The sequence below is a fragment of the Ranitomeya variabilis genome, chromosome 7 (genome assembly GCF_051348905.1).
Source record: "Ranitomeya variabilis isolate aRanVar5 chromosome 7, aRanVar5.hap1, whole genome shotgun sequence".
NCBI lineage: Eukaryota > Metazoa > Chordata > Amphibia > Anura > Dendrobatidae > Ranitomeya > Ranitomeya variabilis.
The window spans coordinates 201,511,670-201,528,273 of NC_135238.1; the positions used below are offsets into that span (position 1 = coordinate 201,511,670).

Genomic DNA, 16,604 nt, shown 5'->3' on the forward strand with positions numbered 1-16,604 from the left:
AGAAAAATCTTTACGAGAGTATAAGACTAATAAATACTAAAAAAAAAAATAGAATTTAGAAAATTACTAACCCTTCTATATCACCCCAGATAAAAATAAAGCTTATACTCCCCTAATCCTGATACTTTGATAACCACAGAAACCGAGTCCTGTCCACATAGAGCAAGTGAGCACAGGAGGCACAATGTAGTGATGTCCCTGTGCCGCCTACGCCGGAATCTTGTGACATCTTGTCTGGTAAGATGTCAGCAGTATGCAGAATGGAGACTGAAGCTCATGTCTCCTGGCCATATCACCAGATCCAACAATATTGGCACCATGTTGATACCGTTGCAGTTCAAAGTAGCACTCGAGAGATCTGGGGTACTGGGTGAGAAGTGTGGGGTACATGCCAGTGATATTCGGTGCCAGCACTGCAATTGAGTACCGTAGGTCCTTCTTAAAATTAAATGGGTACTGCTCTTTTATAAATAGAAAATAAATAATTAAAACAACACGGATTACTGCTCGTCGCACTGACTCCTGACTGTTCTTGGACAAGTCCAGTCTGTAGGAACAATTGCAGTTCTCCTCTATGGTGAACAGTGGGAGATGGTTCTAAGCCAAAAAGATAGGGGGATTTGGGTTTGTCTTCTTGGATTGTCGTAATGCAATCTGCAATAATTGTAAATACTTTCTTTGCATTCAGATTTTTATCGAAACAGTACCGAACTTGATGTTTTTCTCTACCATGAAACGACCTTCGCAAGAAAAACAAGGGCAGAAAGTCTTTGCAGAAGACATGGATATTTCAGAAATTTCAGGAAAACTGGGTCCTGCTGCCGTGATTTACCAGTCACCGATCCTGAAGAACCCTGAAGTGAAGAGCGCCATTGAAGGTGTTAAATATATTGCAGAAACCATGAAATCGGACCAAGAATCTAACAAGGTAAAATAGGTTTTAAGTCCCAAATTATAACTTTGACAATTTGGAACTTCCAGCAATTAACCAAAAAAACTGCAGGGTGAAAACATTGAAGTGGTCACTTTGGATCATTTCCCTACATAATGCTACTCCCAAAATGGGGGTATTGTATGAAAACATACCCCCATTTACTTCTATGTGTTTCCACTCCTTATATAACCACAGGACAGGAGCTGCCATGAGCAGCCAGTTTGTTCTAAAGATAGTAGGGGTCCTGGTGGAAATGGCAAAACAGAAGTTCTTTGTCACGAGTTGGATCTGAAATAATAAATAGTACTACCGGGATTTTAAAAGAAATACTGCCTAAACATTCCTATTTAGGCTCTCATTTTTTTAAGGATTTTTCAAAGCGCAAATAAAAAGTCTGCAGTCCATCTATGTGACTGCACACTGCAGGATCATGACAGTATATCTTGTGCACACTGTCATGATTACCCCGTATGAGTGGGCGGTCATGTGACCTCTTGCATGCGATTTCCATATTTTTGGTCATGTACCAACTAGTCTTATCTGGCTTCTCACAATACTAGAGAACTGAAAGAAGCACTGAAGTGCAGTTGGCATGTAATCGAAAGTATGCAAATTGCATGCATGAGGGCACATGACCGGCCACTCACATGGGGAATATGGGGTAATCGTGACAGTGTGCACAGTGCACAATGTTATGATTCAACAGTGTGACTGCAGACTTGAATAGGAATTTGGTCGTATGCGCTGATGGGTTCATTGACAATAATGATGCAGATGGGGTCACAGTGTGCTCCGTTATGCATCATTTTTGGTCATATGTGCTTATTGGAGTCTACTAGATATTGCTGTCCACCTCACTTAGGCATATGCAGCTGAAAATGATGCACGACAGATCATATGATGACTCCGTCTGCATCACTATAGTCAATGGTCTTGTCTGCGCATAACCCTGAATCCTGTTTTGCCCCCCTGACGTGGGCCACTGAACCTAGAAAAAAGCATAATGAGAAAGGGCCCTAAGGATAGAGGCCAGGGCTCATGCCAAAATACAGATCGGACTGGGTTTATAGGTTGATGTTAGTTTTGTGAATCATATATAGCTTGTATCGTATCCCTGTTCTTGCTGTCATGATCCAGTCTGGAGTTTGTTTTCTGTTTTCCTCTCTCTGGACTGGTCATGCGGGGGTTAACCCCCACTGCCTCGTTTTGAAGCTGGCTGGGTATTTTTCAGTCCTCTACAGTCTGCTGGCCAGCGTCAGTGATAGTTCATGCTTCCAGGCTAGAGCAGCTGACCCATATTCCCTGGTGATCCTTCTGCCTCTGACTTCCCGTATTTGTGTGAGACCCATTCCCTATGCCTGACTTAGTGTTCGTCTGGTGGTTTTCCTTACAGTGTATGACTCAGCCTGATCTCTAAACCCCACCTCTTGCTTTCCGTCTCTGTTACTTCATTCCCCGACTGGCTTTGACGTCTGGCTTGTACCCCGACTTCATCTTACATCTCATGTTTTGGTTACAGCGCTCCTGTTTGGCTTTGACTTCTGGCTTGCCTCTGACTTTGTGAATTGCTGTGACCTCTGGTACTTCTGCTCCTGACAGTTTCTGACTGTGCTTGTCTGACCACTCTTTTGTCACCTGTGCGGCTGCTCAGTGTTGCTACGCTGTGAGTGTGCAACCTCCCTTCCCTCACCAGCACCCCCTGTTGGAGGTTGCACTAAACTGCACTGCAGCCGCATCATACTTGCAAATTGGACTTATATGGTGGATCAAGTTGGAGCCCAACCCAAAACACTAGTCAACCTCACCTGGTGCACATACTTGGATACACTCCCATACTGATCCTGTACTCATGACTTTTCCTTTTGCACAAGTACTAACACTTTTTTTCTGAGGACTGTGAAATTTCTCAAGTTTATGCTGTTTCTCATGTCGCTTCTGCAGGCTTCAGAAGAATGGAAGTTTGTCGCGATGGTGCTAGATCACATTCTACTTGCATTGTTCATGATCGTCTGTGTCATCGGAACAACGGCTGTTTTTGCCGGCCGTCTGATTGAACTTAATTCACAGGGTTGAATTAAACCGGAATTTAATTTCATTATTTTATGTCAACGCAATCAGTAAAGAAGCAGAAATGGAATCAGACTGTATCTTTATCTGATGCTGCTGAAATGCTGTAGCCTTATCCTGCCACATTCTCATGATGGAGATGGTTGATCTATTATTCCGCAGGAAGGACTTTGGATGATGGACTATTTCCAGGAGCTAGTACTTTGAACATTATCTGTGCTATTGCTTAAAAGGAGTTTGTGCATGAATATATCAGCATAAAGTTTTTACTTTTTATTTATTTTTTACTAAACGAACACTATGTAACACCGTGTTACAGAAGCACTCAACCCATCAAAGTTTTTATCCTCTTAATATATTGTAGTCATCATATGATATAACACTGTGTACTTACAATTGCTCATTTTTTCTTTCTACCCAGTTAATTCTTCTCTTTTGTATTAGATCTATGATATCATGTGATTACAACTGACTAGGTGAAGCCTTTTAAATTCTATGTAGAAACATGACGTCAATTTTCCCTGTGTGTGTCATAAGTCACTGAAAAAGTCCCTGGCAGGGGGAAGAGGGAACAGCTGGGTCAGGAGTTGAAGGGGGAATGATAAATGCAAGGACAAGACATTTTATGTTTCTACATAGAGCAGAGAAAAAAGAAGAATTAGCTGGGTAGAAAGACAAAATGAGCAATTGCAAGTACACACTGCTAGATAATATGATGACTGCAATATATTAAGAGGATATACATTTTGATGAGAGGATGAGTGTTTCTTTAAGGCTAGGTTCACATTGCGTTAGGGCAATCCGTTCAGCGCTAGCGCTAGCGGATTGTGCTAACGCAATATATTTTTCGGGGCCGCGTTTAGGGGTCGCGTTAACGTCCCCGCTCTCGCAGATCCCCAATCTGCGAGAGCGGGGAACGGACCTCGGGCGCGCCGCGGACGCTGCAAGCAGCGTCCGCGGCGTGTCACAGAAGAACGGCACATAGCTAGCGCGAGCCGAAAAAGGCACGCGCTAGCGATGCGCTACAGGCGAAATTTACATTGCTGTCAATGGGCGCGCTAACGGACCCGTTGCACGGCGTTAATTGTGACATTTTCGCCGTGCAACGCTGTCCGTTAGCGTGCACACATTAACGCAATGTGAACCTAGCCTAAGCATAGTTGGGCATGCAAGGGTGAGAGGTGCACAACACTGTGTTTTATTTTCCCTTGATGATCTTTGGATATCCCAACAGTTTTGTGTGTTTATCATTTGATGGTCCTCAGCAAAATTACTTTGGTGATCCTACACATTGAATGTATATTATAAGCGCAAAAGTATTGGCACACCTTCATATGACTCCTACAGGAGGCTTTCTGACCTCCCTGTCTAAATCCACATGCATTAATATGGAGCTAGTCCTGTTTTGCAGCTTTTACATCTTCCGTTGTTCTGGGAAGATTTTGTATAAGATTTTGAAGGTGTCGGTGGAATTTTTTGCCCATTGATCCAGAAGAGCATTTGTGAGGTCAGACCCTGCTGTTGGAGGAAAGGCTGGGCTCACAATCTTTTTCTAGTTCATCCCCAAGGTGTTGGATGGGGTTGAGGTCAGGGATTTGTGTGGCCGGTCATTCTTCCACAACAAAGTCCCTCAACCATGTCTTTATGGACCTCGCTTTGTGCATTGGGGCACAGTCATGCTGGAACAGAAAAGAGCTTTAGCACTACATAGTGCAACTTCATTTGTTTGTCATGCACCAAATCAAGACATCAGATGCCAGATAAAGAAGTGTTGAGTCATCACTCCTCAAAACAAGTTTCCACGGCCCCAGGGACTGACGCTTGCTATTGTGCATGGTGATGTAAGGCTGCATGAAGCTCCCGGCGTGGGCACAGTTTTAAGCAGTTAAATTAATACCACAGGAGATGACCCCGCTTTACATGGTCTTCACTTTGTGGCTGCGTTGCTGTGGTTCCTGAACTCTTCCTTTTTTTAATGATATCAGTCTAGTCTTAGGAGGGAAGAATGAGTTACACAGGTGCCATCCAATTACTGGATGCGGTGGTATAAGTGAGCTCTTTAGAATGAACCATGCTTTCACAAATGTTAGTAAAGCCAGATGGCAGGCGAGGAGCCGAATATTATCCACCTGTGGCAATGAGACTGAAGAAAAACACAAATTCAATGATCAGGACAGAGGTGAAGAAGAGTGTCCCAATACTTTTGTTCATAGAGCATAGACATGCTGCATGAGTGATTCTGTAGTTCTAATGCCATTAATAAATCATTCTTCTTTTCAATACATCCTAAACTTTTATTGTGTTTTGTCCCTACTTACATGTTTAGCCATTAAAAAGATAATTTCTCTTTTCAGTTTGGCTCTACAGAGCCATGTGTCCTGTGATAGCAATTCTTAGACAAGTTCTACCATCAGAAACATCTGTTCAACTTGTCTGCAACTTGCTGTAGAGAGACATCCAGAATTCATTGATGTTGCCGGGGGCCCCCTCCACCTCCAGGACCCGATGCTGCGGCACCACCTGAATTAGCGCTATGTCTGTCACTGCCGGGATGGGCCCAGGATAGGAGACCTATATACCAGGATGGGCCCAGGATAGGAGACCTATATAGCAGGATGGGCCCAGCATGAGGAACATATAACAGGATATGCCCAGTATGGGAGACATATTTATAGAAATGGGGAACATATATGCCAGGATGAGCCCAGCATGGGGGTCATATATAACAGGATGGGGTACATTTCCATATAATGGAGGTTCAACACATTTGTCCCTGACATTCATCAGACAACCATTAATATCCTCACTGATAGCAGCCGAGGATGTAAGTGTGGGGGATTCTTGATAGTGGATAAATTGTGAAGTTTTGTAAATGCTGCTTCCATATTTTTCATCATTTGCATATCATTAACATGTCTATCCATCCTGTGATTTCCATAATTCCACGACTTTTCCTTCTAGGTGTTGCTATTTCCATGGTTTGGTGGTTAGTTAGTAAATCCTCCCAGATGTGTGTGTATTCCTAAACTGTGTTTTATTTCGATAATGTCCTTATATTGTCTGCGCCTATGTAAAGTCTCTAGTGTTGATGTGACAATAGTCCGTGTGCGTATGTTTATATGCTGTACCTGACAGCGAGGAGACAGTGGGTCACATATATATTACTACCATAGATTAGTGTACTTGTAGAAGTGAGGTCCGTTCACATGCAAGAGCTTACACAGATCCTGTGTCCGTACAAAGAATTATTTTGCTTTTGGTGTCTGAACAAATGCCACCAACTTTTCCAGCTCCGGTACTGGGTTCCCAAAGTTGCCGATTGTCTCCTGACTCCCCCTGTATAACACCCAAAAGTACCTTTCCAATTTCTCCCGTGCTGTATGTAAATAGGATGGTCCGGTCCAACGGGCGTCATCGCGACATCTGTGCCTCCTCTCTGCTTCTAATCGCCGGCCTCCGGCTTTGATTGATGTGGATGATCCATCCTGCAACGTCCAGATAGCCCAACGAAATCTCTCCCCTGTGCCGTACCATCGCCGGCTTGCACAGGTGCACGTTGCTCTGCTTTACTGGTTGCGTTACATAGGAGCCGGAAATACGCGTCTCAGTGAATGCACAGCCATGCTCTATGCACTGCTCGAAGTAGGGCAGAGCAAAGTGCCCAGTGAGAGCTGGTGATGCTACTGCATAAGTGCGAGATTTTGTTGGCCTATGTGGATGACGCAGGACGCATCATCCACATCAATCAAAGCCGGAGGATGGCGATTAGGGGCAGAGAGGAGGCACAGACGCGGCAGAGATAACGCCAAGTGGATGGACCATGGTTCCCTTTAAAATGCCGTCCACATGCATCAGAAAACATCTGGCCACACTACATGACACGAGCAGATTTTATAACGCTGAACTCCACCACGGCACGTCTGCAAAATCTGCAAGTATCTTCCATATCTCAACACACTAAGCTCTCATGGGTGCTGCTATGTAGGTTACACTTTGTGTCTCAGTTATTTATATTGTTGTTTGCTTATTTATTACACATTTCAGTCCTTTTTATGAGGTTTTTAAAGTGTTAAAAGAAACATCACACAAAACTCTAAAAAGCATCTGTAGAATGTGCAGCCATGCGGCCTTCTAGTGCACAACCCACATCTGGAATTGCTTTGATCTGCAGAAATTCCCCCGTCTTCCAGTGTTCAGACTCATCTCTGGAGAATTTCCTGGGCTGTACCAGCACAACCGGCTTTCCAATAAATACAATTTTCTGTTAGTGCATAGGTTTAAAGTGACAGAAATAAAGTAAGAAAAAGTAAATTTATTGTCATAAACTATAGAATAAATATTAAAGAATAAAATATCAAATGTCAAAAGATATTTGAACTTTGCTACAGGATGAATTGGGTTTGGCTAGATACTTTTAGAAAGGAGATACAATGCAATCCCAGACATTGCCACTTGGCAAGAGTGGCACTGTTTCTTAAAAAATCAAAATCTTAAAAATAATGCAGATCTTTCATAATCCTTAAGAAGCCCTTGATTGTGCCTTCTCCACATAACGACAAATTTCTTGTCCACTAGAGGGAGCGGGCCTGTCAAAATAGCTGCAGCTGAGACAATTGGGGTAGGCGCACATTTTTTTTAATACAGCGGAGATTAATCTGTATAATGTGTTTCTGAATATCCTAACGATTGCTGTACTAATGTTAGTACCATTCGACAAACTGATTTGGGCAAATATATACGGCATGGACCAGCACATTTACTTAAAGGCAAGCCATCATTAGAAAATGATCTATTGTATAAATCTGTTTTTTTTGTGTTAAAGAATCCCTCCCATCAAAGTTTTTATCATCTTAATATACTGCAGTCATCATATTATATAGCACTGTGCACTTCCAATTGCTCATCTTGCCTTTCTACCCAGCTACCGTAATTCTTCTCTTTTCTCTGCACTATATAGAAACAGGAAGTCTCTTTTCCCTGCATCTTTCATTCCCCTCTTCAACACCTGACCCAGCTGCTCTGCCCCTACTCCTTGCCATTGAATTTTGCTATGACTGCTGAGTCATGTTTCTACACAGAGCGTAGAAGGATACAGACAGTCTGTTTTTAATCACGTGATGTCATAGACCTAATGGAAAAGAGAAGAATTATCTGGGTAGAAAGACAAAATGAGCAATTGTAAGTACACAGTGCTGTATAATATGTAATATGATGATTGCAATATATTTAGATAAAACGTTTGATGGCAGAAGTGTTTCTTTAAAAATGTATTTTTTTACATTTTTGGCAAAGTTTTTTTTGTTTCCATATCATAATCCTAATACAAAGAAAATTAAACAAATAAATCTTACAGTTTTAACACTGTCCACTGGGGCTTTTTAGACTTTAAGAGCCCAATTCAACAATACCAGCAATGTTTACGCCAATCTTGATGAGGGGGGTCTGCTGGAGTCAAACTCTCCTGAATCCAGTGTGTCTGAGAAGTGGAATGCGCCTCAGTATGCGACTCGCCGCAAATTTTACTCCAATCAGGGACTGGAGTGAGACTTGTGGAGTAAGGGCTTGTGCACATGACGGTAAAAATCGGATGAGTGATATCCGATGTTTTAATGGATAGCATTCATTTCCATGTCATTCGATAGTGCTGTGCACGTTAGACTTTCTCCACAGACCGAGTAAGTCCAACTAAAAAATAGCATCATGCACGATTTGCATCTGATTATCGGATCGCATTTAGCCATGCTAATCTAGTAGTTCGTGGAAAAAATCAGACCGCACTTGGATGGCATCTGAGTGCGGTACGATTTTCCCAGACTGACAGAATGGAGAAGATGGAGATTTTTTTTTCCTTTCTCCACAACGGAGAAAATTGGATCACAATGTGCTCAAACTCTGCCCAAACTCTGCCCAGAGTGTGATTAGCATAATCGACTCAATTTTATGAGAGAGAATCTGTCACCTTAGCCTAAGGAACAAATTCATGATGAACAGGGGTTGCGACGTCCTCATCCCGCTCCAGATTCGCCCACTTTGCCAGAACTGTGCAAAAGTGTCGTGAGAACGCCAAAAATTGCAAAATTTTAACGCAGCCTTGTGTTGCACCAAAATTTTGTGCCTTTTCAAAGGTTTTTATGTGAGAATTCTAGTGTAAAAGCTTTGATGAATTGGGCCCTAATTTTCTGTAGTTTCAGGAAATCCACATTAATATATCCACAAAGAACAGACTCCGACCCTATCTTTTGTATTGAAGTATGTGATGAGCATGCTCAAATGGTATTGTGAAGGGAAGGGAGCAGAGTCAGCTATGAACTCTCGTATTGTGATTGGTGGATCCCGTGTTATCAGCTACATGGAAATGTTACCTGTCATTGTAACCCTGCCTCTGATGATAACGAAACTGCTGTAAACTCTTTGTGAAAAGATAGAAAGTAGCCACTAAAAAGCCTTTTATAAAAATAAGAAAACAATTTTTGAGATGGGATGTTCAAAAAAATGGCCCCTTAAGAAACACTATGCCATTCTCACATTCCCTCCTGATGGAACCCCCAGACCAGACAAAGACACTTTTTCTAACCCAATGGGAGAGGGACCTGAATTGCATCTTAACAAAGGATCAATGGAGGCGTATCTTTACCTTGACCCATGAAACATCCATCACAGCTGACGATTTCAAGAGGCCGGGTAAAAATGAGTCTCTCGATGGTACAGAGCTCCAACTCGCCTACACTCTATATTTCCAGAGGCCAGTCCTATGTGTTGGAGGTGGAAGGCCGCCTTCTTCATATTTTTGGGGGCTTGCAAACTCATGTCGCATTTTGGGGAAAAAGTACCACCAGTGATTCGTAGATTCACGGATCTCATTTCTGACCTTGATCCGGGTGTCGCTCTCCTTCAGCACAGTGAGATCTCTTTAAAAACGTATAAAAACTCGATTCTAAGACATTTGATTATGTCTGCTAGGGCGTGTATCCCTCTATTATGGAAAAGTGACAGCACCCCGACAGTCTCACTTTGGTTCTCTAAAATAAACGAGATCATGTTGATGGAGGAGCTCACCTCAACGATCAACAACACTCATGATAAATTCTATAAAACATGGTTTTATTGGCTGGAATTTAGATCCTCAGTGGATTATCTGGACCATATGGGAGATGGGTAAGCTTACACCTCAAGATGCTCTCTGATGTTCCCTTCTCCTCACCCTCTTCCCTTCATGTTCCCTCCCCTTCCTCCCGTCATTTCCCTTTTCATTGAGTGTTTTTGGATTTTTATGTCTCTTTCTTCTCTCTATCTCACCATTCTGCGTTCATTTATTTGGGCAGGTAATGATTCTTTTGTTAAGTACTAGTGATGAGCGAATATACTCGAGATTTCCCGAGCACGCTCTGGTGACCTCCGAGTATTTTTTAGCGCTCGGAGATTTAGTTTTTATTGCCGCAGCTGAATGATTTACATCTGTTAGCCAGCATAAGTACATGTGGGGATTCCCTAGCAACCAGGCAACCCCCACATGTACTTAAGCTGGCTAACAGAAGTAAATCATTCAGCTGCGGCAAGAAAAACCCGAGCAACGAGTATATTCGCTCATCACTATTAAGTACGAGTCATAAATCTGCTGTTTTATTCTAAAAAACGTTGAATCAATGTACAATTTGAAATTATACAGCAGTATATACTCTTCTCTTTTCGTTATATTTGACACGCTTCTGATGTTACAATTAAGGCTTCTTTTATGACTTGTATCTGTTTTCCTTCCCAAAACTTAACAAAAGTTAAATTTGTAAAAAAAAAAAAAAAAGATAGAAAGTAAAAGTCTTAAATAGCTCCAGCAGCCAAGCAAAAATTGCAAGATTACAATTTTTTTTTGTCATAGAGATTGTGATATGAAAAAAAAAATTACAAAAATTAGAAGACGACCCAATCTCCTCAGGCCCGCCGTGATGCACAGAAGACGTCATCAGAAAACTTAAAACCATGAATAAAAAAGAACCACTGATCTGATTCCTTCAACAAAGGTATCAATTTAATCAGTGTAATAGTGCCATTATGGCCACACCTTTACTTTACAGTGATAAATCCTGCTGACAGGTTCGCTTTAAACATAGGGTTCCACACAGTTGACATCCTTCTCTTTCCCTGTGCTCTCCCTCATGTCATTCAGCACGTTCCCGGATCGTATTGTCTTGTCCGGTATCGCAGCATCCTCCCTGTCCAGCTGCACAACTTTTAGAAGTTCCCCTGACCGCTTCGCTACAGACACAAGGGCATCATCCCACGTAGTAAGCTGCCACATGATAGAGCCACCTGCGTTCCTGTGCTGCTGCAATTCCTGGTCTCCTGGCCTTGGATGTCTGGGTTTCTAGCTTCCAACGTTACGGGGCCCACTGTGTAGCCCTGGGATCTAGGGCCCTCCTGGGCTGTCTGGGCTCCCTGGCCCTACTTTACTCCAACAAGGAAATACTCCTATCTTATCCTACAGGTGACCCCTCCTATTTTAACTATTTACTATACTAAGCTTCTATTCCTATCCTTCTACTATTTCATTCTAATGTTCCCCTCTAGTGGGCTAACTTGGTACTTCACTCTCCTTATATACACAAAGTATAATGTATGTTTAAGAAACATTATAGGGCAAAACTATACGTACAGTAGTACATTAAAGAGTATTAAGAATTATACAAAGTAATACAAGCAACATTCACCAAAATGGAAACGGGCCGTGCTTGGAGACACAATACAGTCCTTGTACCCCCTTACAAGACGACTAGGACCCCTACCAATTTTGAGAGCCAGGGCTATAGAGAGTGCTGTGTAAATAGAGCAGTGGTCAATCATGTGCAAACCTACTCCATTCCTTCTTATAACAATAATAATACATTTAAGCGGGGACATGTACAAACAATAAAGATGGGGGTGTTGAATATAAACCGAGCTCTGCAATCTGCACTGGTACCATTAAGAATAATTGGAGAGGCAGTGCACATGATCGAGAACTACTCCATTCACACGCCCTGTCCTCGGGAACCGTAGGAGTACTGGTGCTCGGACTCTCAAGGATCAAGAAGTTATTCTCTATCCCATGAATAGGAGATAACTTTCTAACTTGAGAATACCTACATAGCAGTTGGGGTGACATGTAGTTTTCATTGTTGACCCACACCTTTAAGCTACTCCACTATCTGCCCAGTATAGAATAACCAGTTACCAGATCCACATCTGACACGCTATTCAACCCCACATGCAGATTACATTGCAAAATGAAAAAAAAAAGTGTTGCTTCCTGAAGAAGAGGAAGTGTGAAGTTCTAGATTGTGTAAATGTTCCTTCGTGCTGAAAAAAAAACCCTCCAACAGATATAGTTGGATAAAAGATGCGTTAACTGGAGGCGGAGGTGACAAGTATTAAATATACCTACTTATTATGTTGTGTGGTGATGTTTCCTGGTGATAAAAGGTGTGAAAGGTGCTATCATACTCCGGCACGAACACCTGAAGGATCTGCGGGTCCCCTGCCACATAGTAGAAGATGCGGAAGTGGTAGTTACTTTTAGATCCTAGTTACAAAGTCTCCTGCCAGAATGTGCTAGTGTGCCAACGGATCCTGAGGGCCCGGCACCGCGCCGCTTCTGTCTGAAATTAGTGGCTAAGACAACCTCAGTGAGAAGTACTTTGGCACGGGCATTACTCCTGGTGACATGCATGGGTCATATTGTGAGTTTTCTGATCTCTACTCAACAGGTGGGAGTGTCGGACTGGGGTGCCAAGGGCCCCACTTTTCTAGCTACATGTAAAGGTGACATTATCCTCAATCACAAATCTATATAACAATGAACTGGGTAGATTGGTAACTAAATTAGGCTAGTTTCACATTTGCGTTTAAAAACGCAGCGTTTAAAACGCAAACGCAGGTGGTGAAAAAAACGCATGTAAACGCGTGCAAACGCTGCGTTTTTTTAGACTCATGCGTTTTCTCATGCGGTAAAAAAAATGCGGCGTTTACACGGCGTTTGACACATTCACATACGTTTTATCCTGCGTTTGCGTTTTTGAAACGCATGCTGAGAAGTGTGTGACAGCTGCCAATCATCAAAATCATCTAGAAAACCCACTATAAATAGAAATAGCTAGGGTTGGGGTTAGGGTTAGGATCCCTAGGGTTAGGGTTAGGGGTAGGGTTAGGATCCCTAGGGTTAGGGTTAGGGTTAGGATCCCTAGGGTTAGGGTTAGGGTTAGGGTTAGGGTTTGGATCCCTTTATCACCTTGATGGTGGGGGGTGGCTTATCAGTGTGTATTCTTGTTTTTTTCTATGTAAACGCATGCGTTTAAAACACAACCAAACGCATGTGCTTAAAAACGCATGCGTTTACATAGACAGCTGTTATGATTTTCCCAATGGCAGGGAAATCAAAATACCAACGGACTAGCTCTCGGGTGATGGGAACTAAAGTGACCGTGACCTGAACCTGACACAACACTGGAAGTAGCCGGGGAGTGTTTCCTACGATGCCCTAGACACCACGCGCCAGCCGGAGATCTAACTACCCCTATCAGAGGAATATACAGGCCTGCCTTACCTCCAGAGATGAACCCCAAAAGGAGATAGCAGCCTCCCACAGATATTGACGGTGAGTCAAGAGGAAAAGACACACGTAGGATGAACAGCAGATTTAGCACAGTGAGGTCCGCTTACTAGATAGCAGAAGTACAGGAAAGAGTCACTTCACGGTCAACTTCAAAACACTACTCAAAAACACCATCCTGAAATTACTTTAAAACTCCAGTGACAACTCATGCCACTGGAGTGGCAATTTCAGTCCACGAGAGCTTCCAGCTACAGAGAGTCACATTGCAAATAGCTGGACAAAAATAGCATTAACTAGAAACAAAATTCAACTTAGCTGAACAGGATCTTGAGGCAGGAGAATGCAACAGAATGCTACTGATACATTGTTGGCCGGCATCGGACCAGCAGCCAAGCAGCCTTAAATAGGAAACTCCCCTAATGGGTGTCAACAGGTGATCAAGGATAGAAGAAGGCAAATAAGTGGCACTACCATAAAACACCACCGGGGGAGCCCACAAACAGAATTCACAACAGTACCCCCCCCTTAAGGAGGGGGCACCGAACCCTCACCAGAACCACCAGGGCGATCAGGATGAGCACTATGAAATGCACGAACCAAATCAGGAGCATGAACATCAGATGCTGTCACCCAAGAATTATCCTCCTGACCATAGCCTTTCCACTTAACCAGATACTGAAGTTTCCGTCTGGAAACACGGGAGTCCAAGATCTTTTCCACCACATACTCCAACTCACCCTCAACCAGCACAGGAGCAGGAGGATCAGCAGACGGAACAACCGGCACCTCATACCTCCGCAATAATGACCGATGAAAAACATTATGAATAGTAAAAGATGCTGGGAGGTCCAAACGAAAGGACACAGGATTGAGAACCTCCAGAATCCTATAAGGGCCGATAAACCGAGGCTTAAACTTAGGAGACGAGACCTTCATAGGAACAAATCGAGAAGACAACCAAACCAGGTCCCCAACACAAAGACGAGGACCGACACGCCGATGACGATTAGTGAACTGTTGAGTCTTCTCCTGGGACAACTTCAGATTGTCCACAACCTGTCCCCAAATCTGATGCATTCTATCAACCACAGCATCTACTCCAGGACAATCCGAAGACTCCAATTGACCGGACGAAAAGCGAGGGTGAAACCCTGAATTACAAAAAAATGGAGAAACCAAAGTGGCAGAACTGGCCCGATTGTTAAGGGCAAACTCTGCCAATGGCAAAAAATCAAGCCAATCGTCCTGATCAGCGGACACAAAACACCTCAAGTAAGTCTCCAAGGTCTGATTAGTACGCTCAGTCTGGCCATTAGTCTGAGGATGGAATGCAGACGAAAAAGACAAGTCGATGCCCATCCTGGCACAGAACGCCCGCCAAAATCTAGACACAAACTGAGTACCCCTGTCAGACACTATATTCTCAGGAATACCATGCAAACGCACAACATTCTGAAAAAATAGAGGGACCAGCTCAGAGGAGGAGGGCAATTTGGGCAAAGGTACCAAGTGAACCATCTTGGAAAAACGGTCACACACCACCCAGATGACGGACATCCTACGAGAAACAGGAAGGTCAGAAATAAAGTCCATAGAGATGTGCGTCCAAGGCCTCTTAGGAATAGGCAAGGGCAACAACAACCCGCTGGCCCGGGAACAGCAGGGCTTAGCCCGAGCACAAACATCACAAGACTGCACAAAAATACGTACATCTCGAGACAAGGAAGGCCACCAGAAGGACCTAGACACCAGATCCCTGGTGCCAAAAATTCCAGGATGACCTGCCAACGCGGAAGAGTGAACCTCCGAAATAACTCTACTGGTCCAGTCATCAGGGACAAACAGTCTACCAGGCGGACAGCGATCAGGCCTATCCACCTGAAACTCCTGCAAAGAGCGCCGCAGGTCTGGGGAGACAGCTGACAATATCACCCCATCCTTCAGGATGCCAGTAGGTTCGGAATCACCAGGCGAGTCAGGCTCAAAACTCCTAGAGAGGGCATCCGCCCTCACATTCTTAGACCCAGGCAGATATGAAACCACAAAGTTAAATCGAGAGAAAAACAACGACCAGCGCGCCTGTCTAGGATTCAGACGCCTGGCTGACTCAAGATAAATTAGATTTTTATGGTCAGTCAAGACCACCACCTGGTGTCTAGCACCCTCAAGCCAATGACGCCACTCCTCAAATGCCCACTTCATGGCCAAGAGCTCCCGATTTCCAACATCATAATTTCGCTCAGCGGGCGAAAACTTTCGAGAGAAAAACGCACATGGTCTCATCACTGAGCAGTCAGGACCTTTCTGCGACAAAACTGCACCTGCTCCGATCTCGGAAGCATCTACTTCAACCTGGAACGGGAGCGAAACATCAGGCTGGCGCAACACAGGAGCAGAAGAAAAGCGGCGCTTAAGCTCCCGAAAGGCCTCCACAGCCGCAGAGGACCAATTAGCAACATCAGCAACCTTCTTGGTCAAATCAGTCAAAGGTTTAGCAATGGCAGAAAAACCCGCTATGAATCGGCGATAGAAATTAGCAAATCCCAAGAATTTCTGAAGACTCTTTAGAGAAGTAGGTTGTATCCAATCACAAATAGCCTGAACCTTAACAGGGTCCATCTCCATAGATGAAGGGGAAAAATATATCCCAAAAAGGAAATTCTCTGAACCCCAAAAATACACTTTGAGCCCTTCACAAATAGAGAATTAGCTCGTAAAACCTGAAAAACTCTCCTGACCTGTTGAACATGAGATTCCCAGTCCTCCGAAAAAATCAAAATATCATCCAAATACACAATCATAAATTTATCCAGATATTCACGGAAAATATCGTGCATAAAGGACTGAAAAACGGAAGGGGCATTCGCGAGACCGAAAGGCATTACCAAATACTCAAAATGGCCTTCAGGCGTATTAAATGCGGTCTTCCACTCATCCCCCTGCTTAATCCGCACCAAATTATACGCACCACGTAGATCGATCTTAGTGAACCACTTCGCCCCCTTTATGCGAGCAAAAAGA

General features: G+C 43.5%; 1 protein-coding gene across 2 annotated transcripts in view; it reads left to right on the plus strand.

Moving 5' to 3' along the window:
- The window catches only part of LOC143784424 (acetylcholine receptor subunit alpha-1-B), a 48,625-nt gene extending 45,242 nt beyond the window's left edge, over positions 1-3,383 (plus strand). For both annotated transcript variants that reach the window (XM_077272653.1, XM_077272654.1), the window contains 2 exons: positions 689-928; positions 2,876-3,383. In XM_077272653.1, coding sequence (XP_077128768.1) covers positions 689-928; positions 2,876-3,007 — 372 coding nt within the window. In that variant the 3' untranslated portion in view covers positions 3,008-3,383. The remainder of the gene's footprint in view (positions 1-688; positions 929-2,875) is intronic.
- Positions 3,384-16,604: the final 13,221 nt, after the last annotated feature.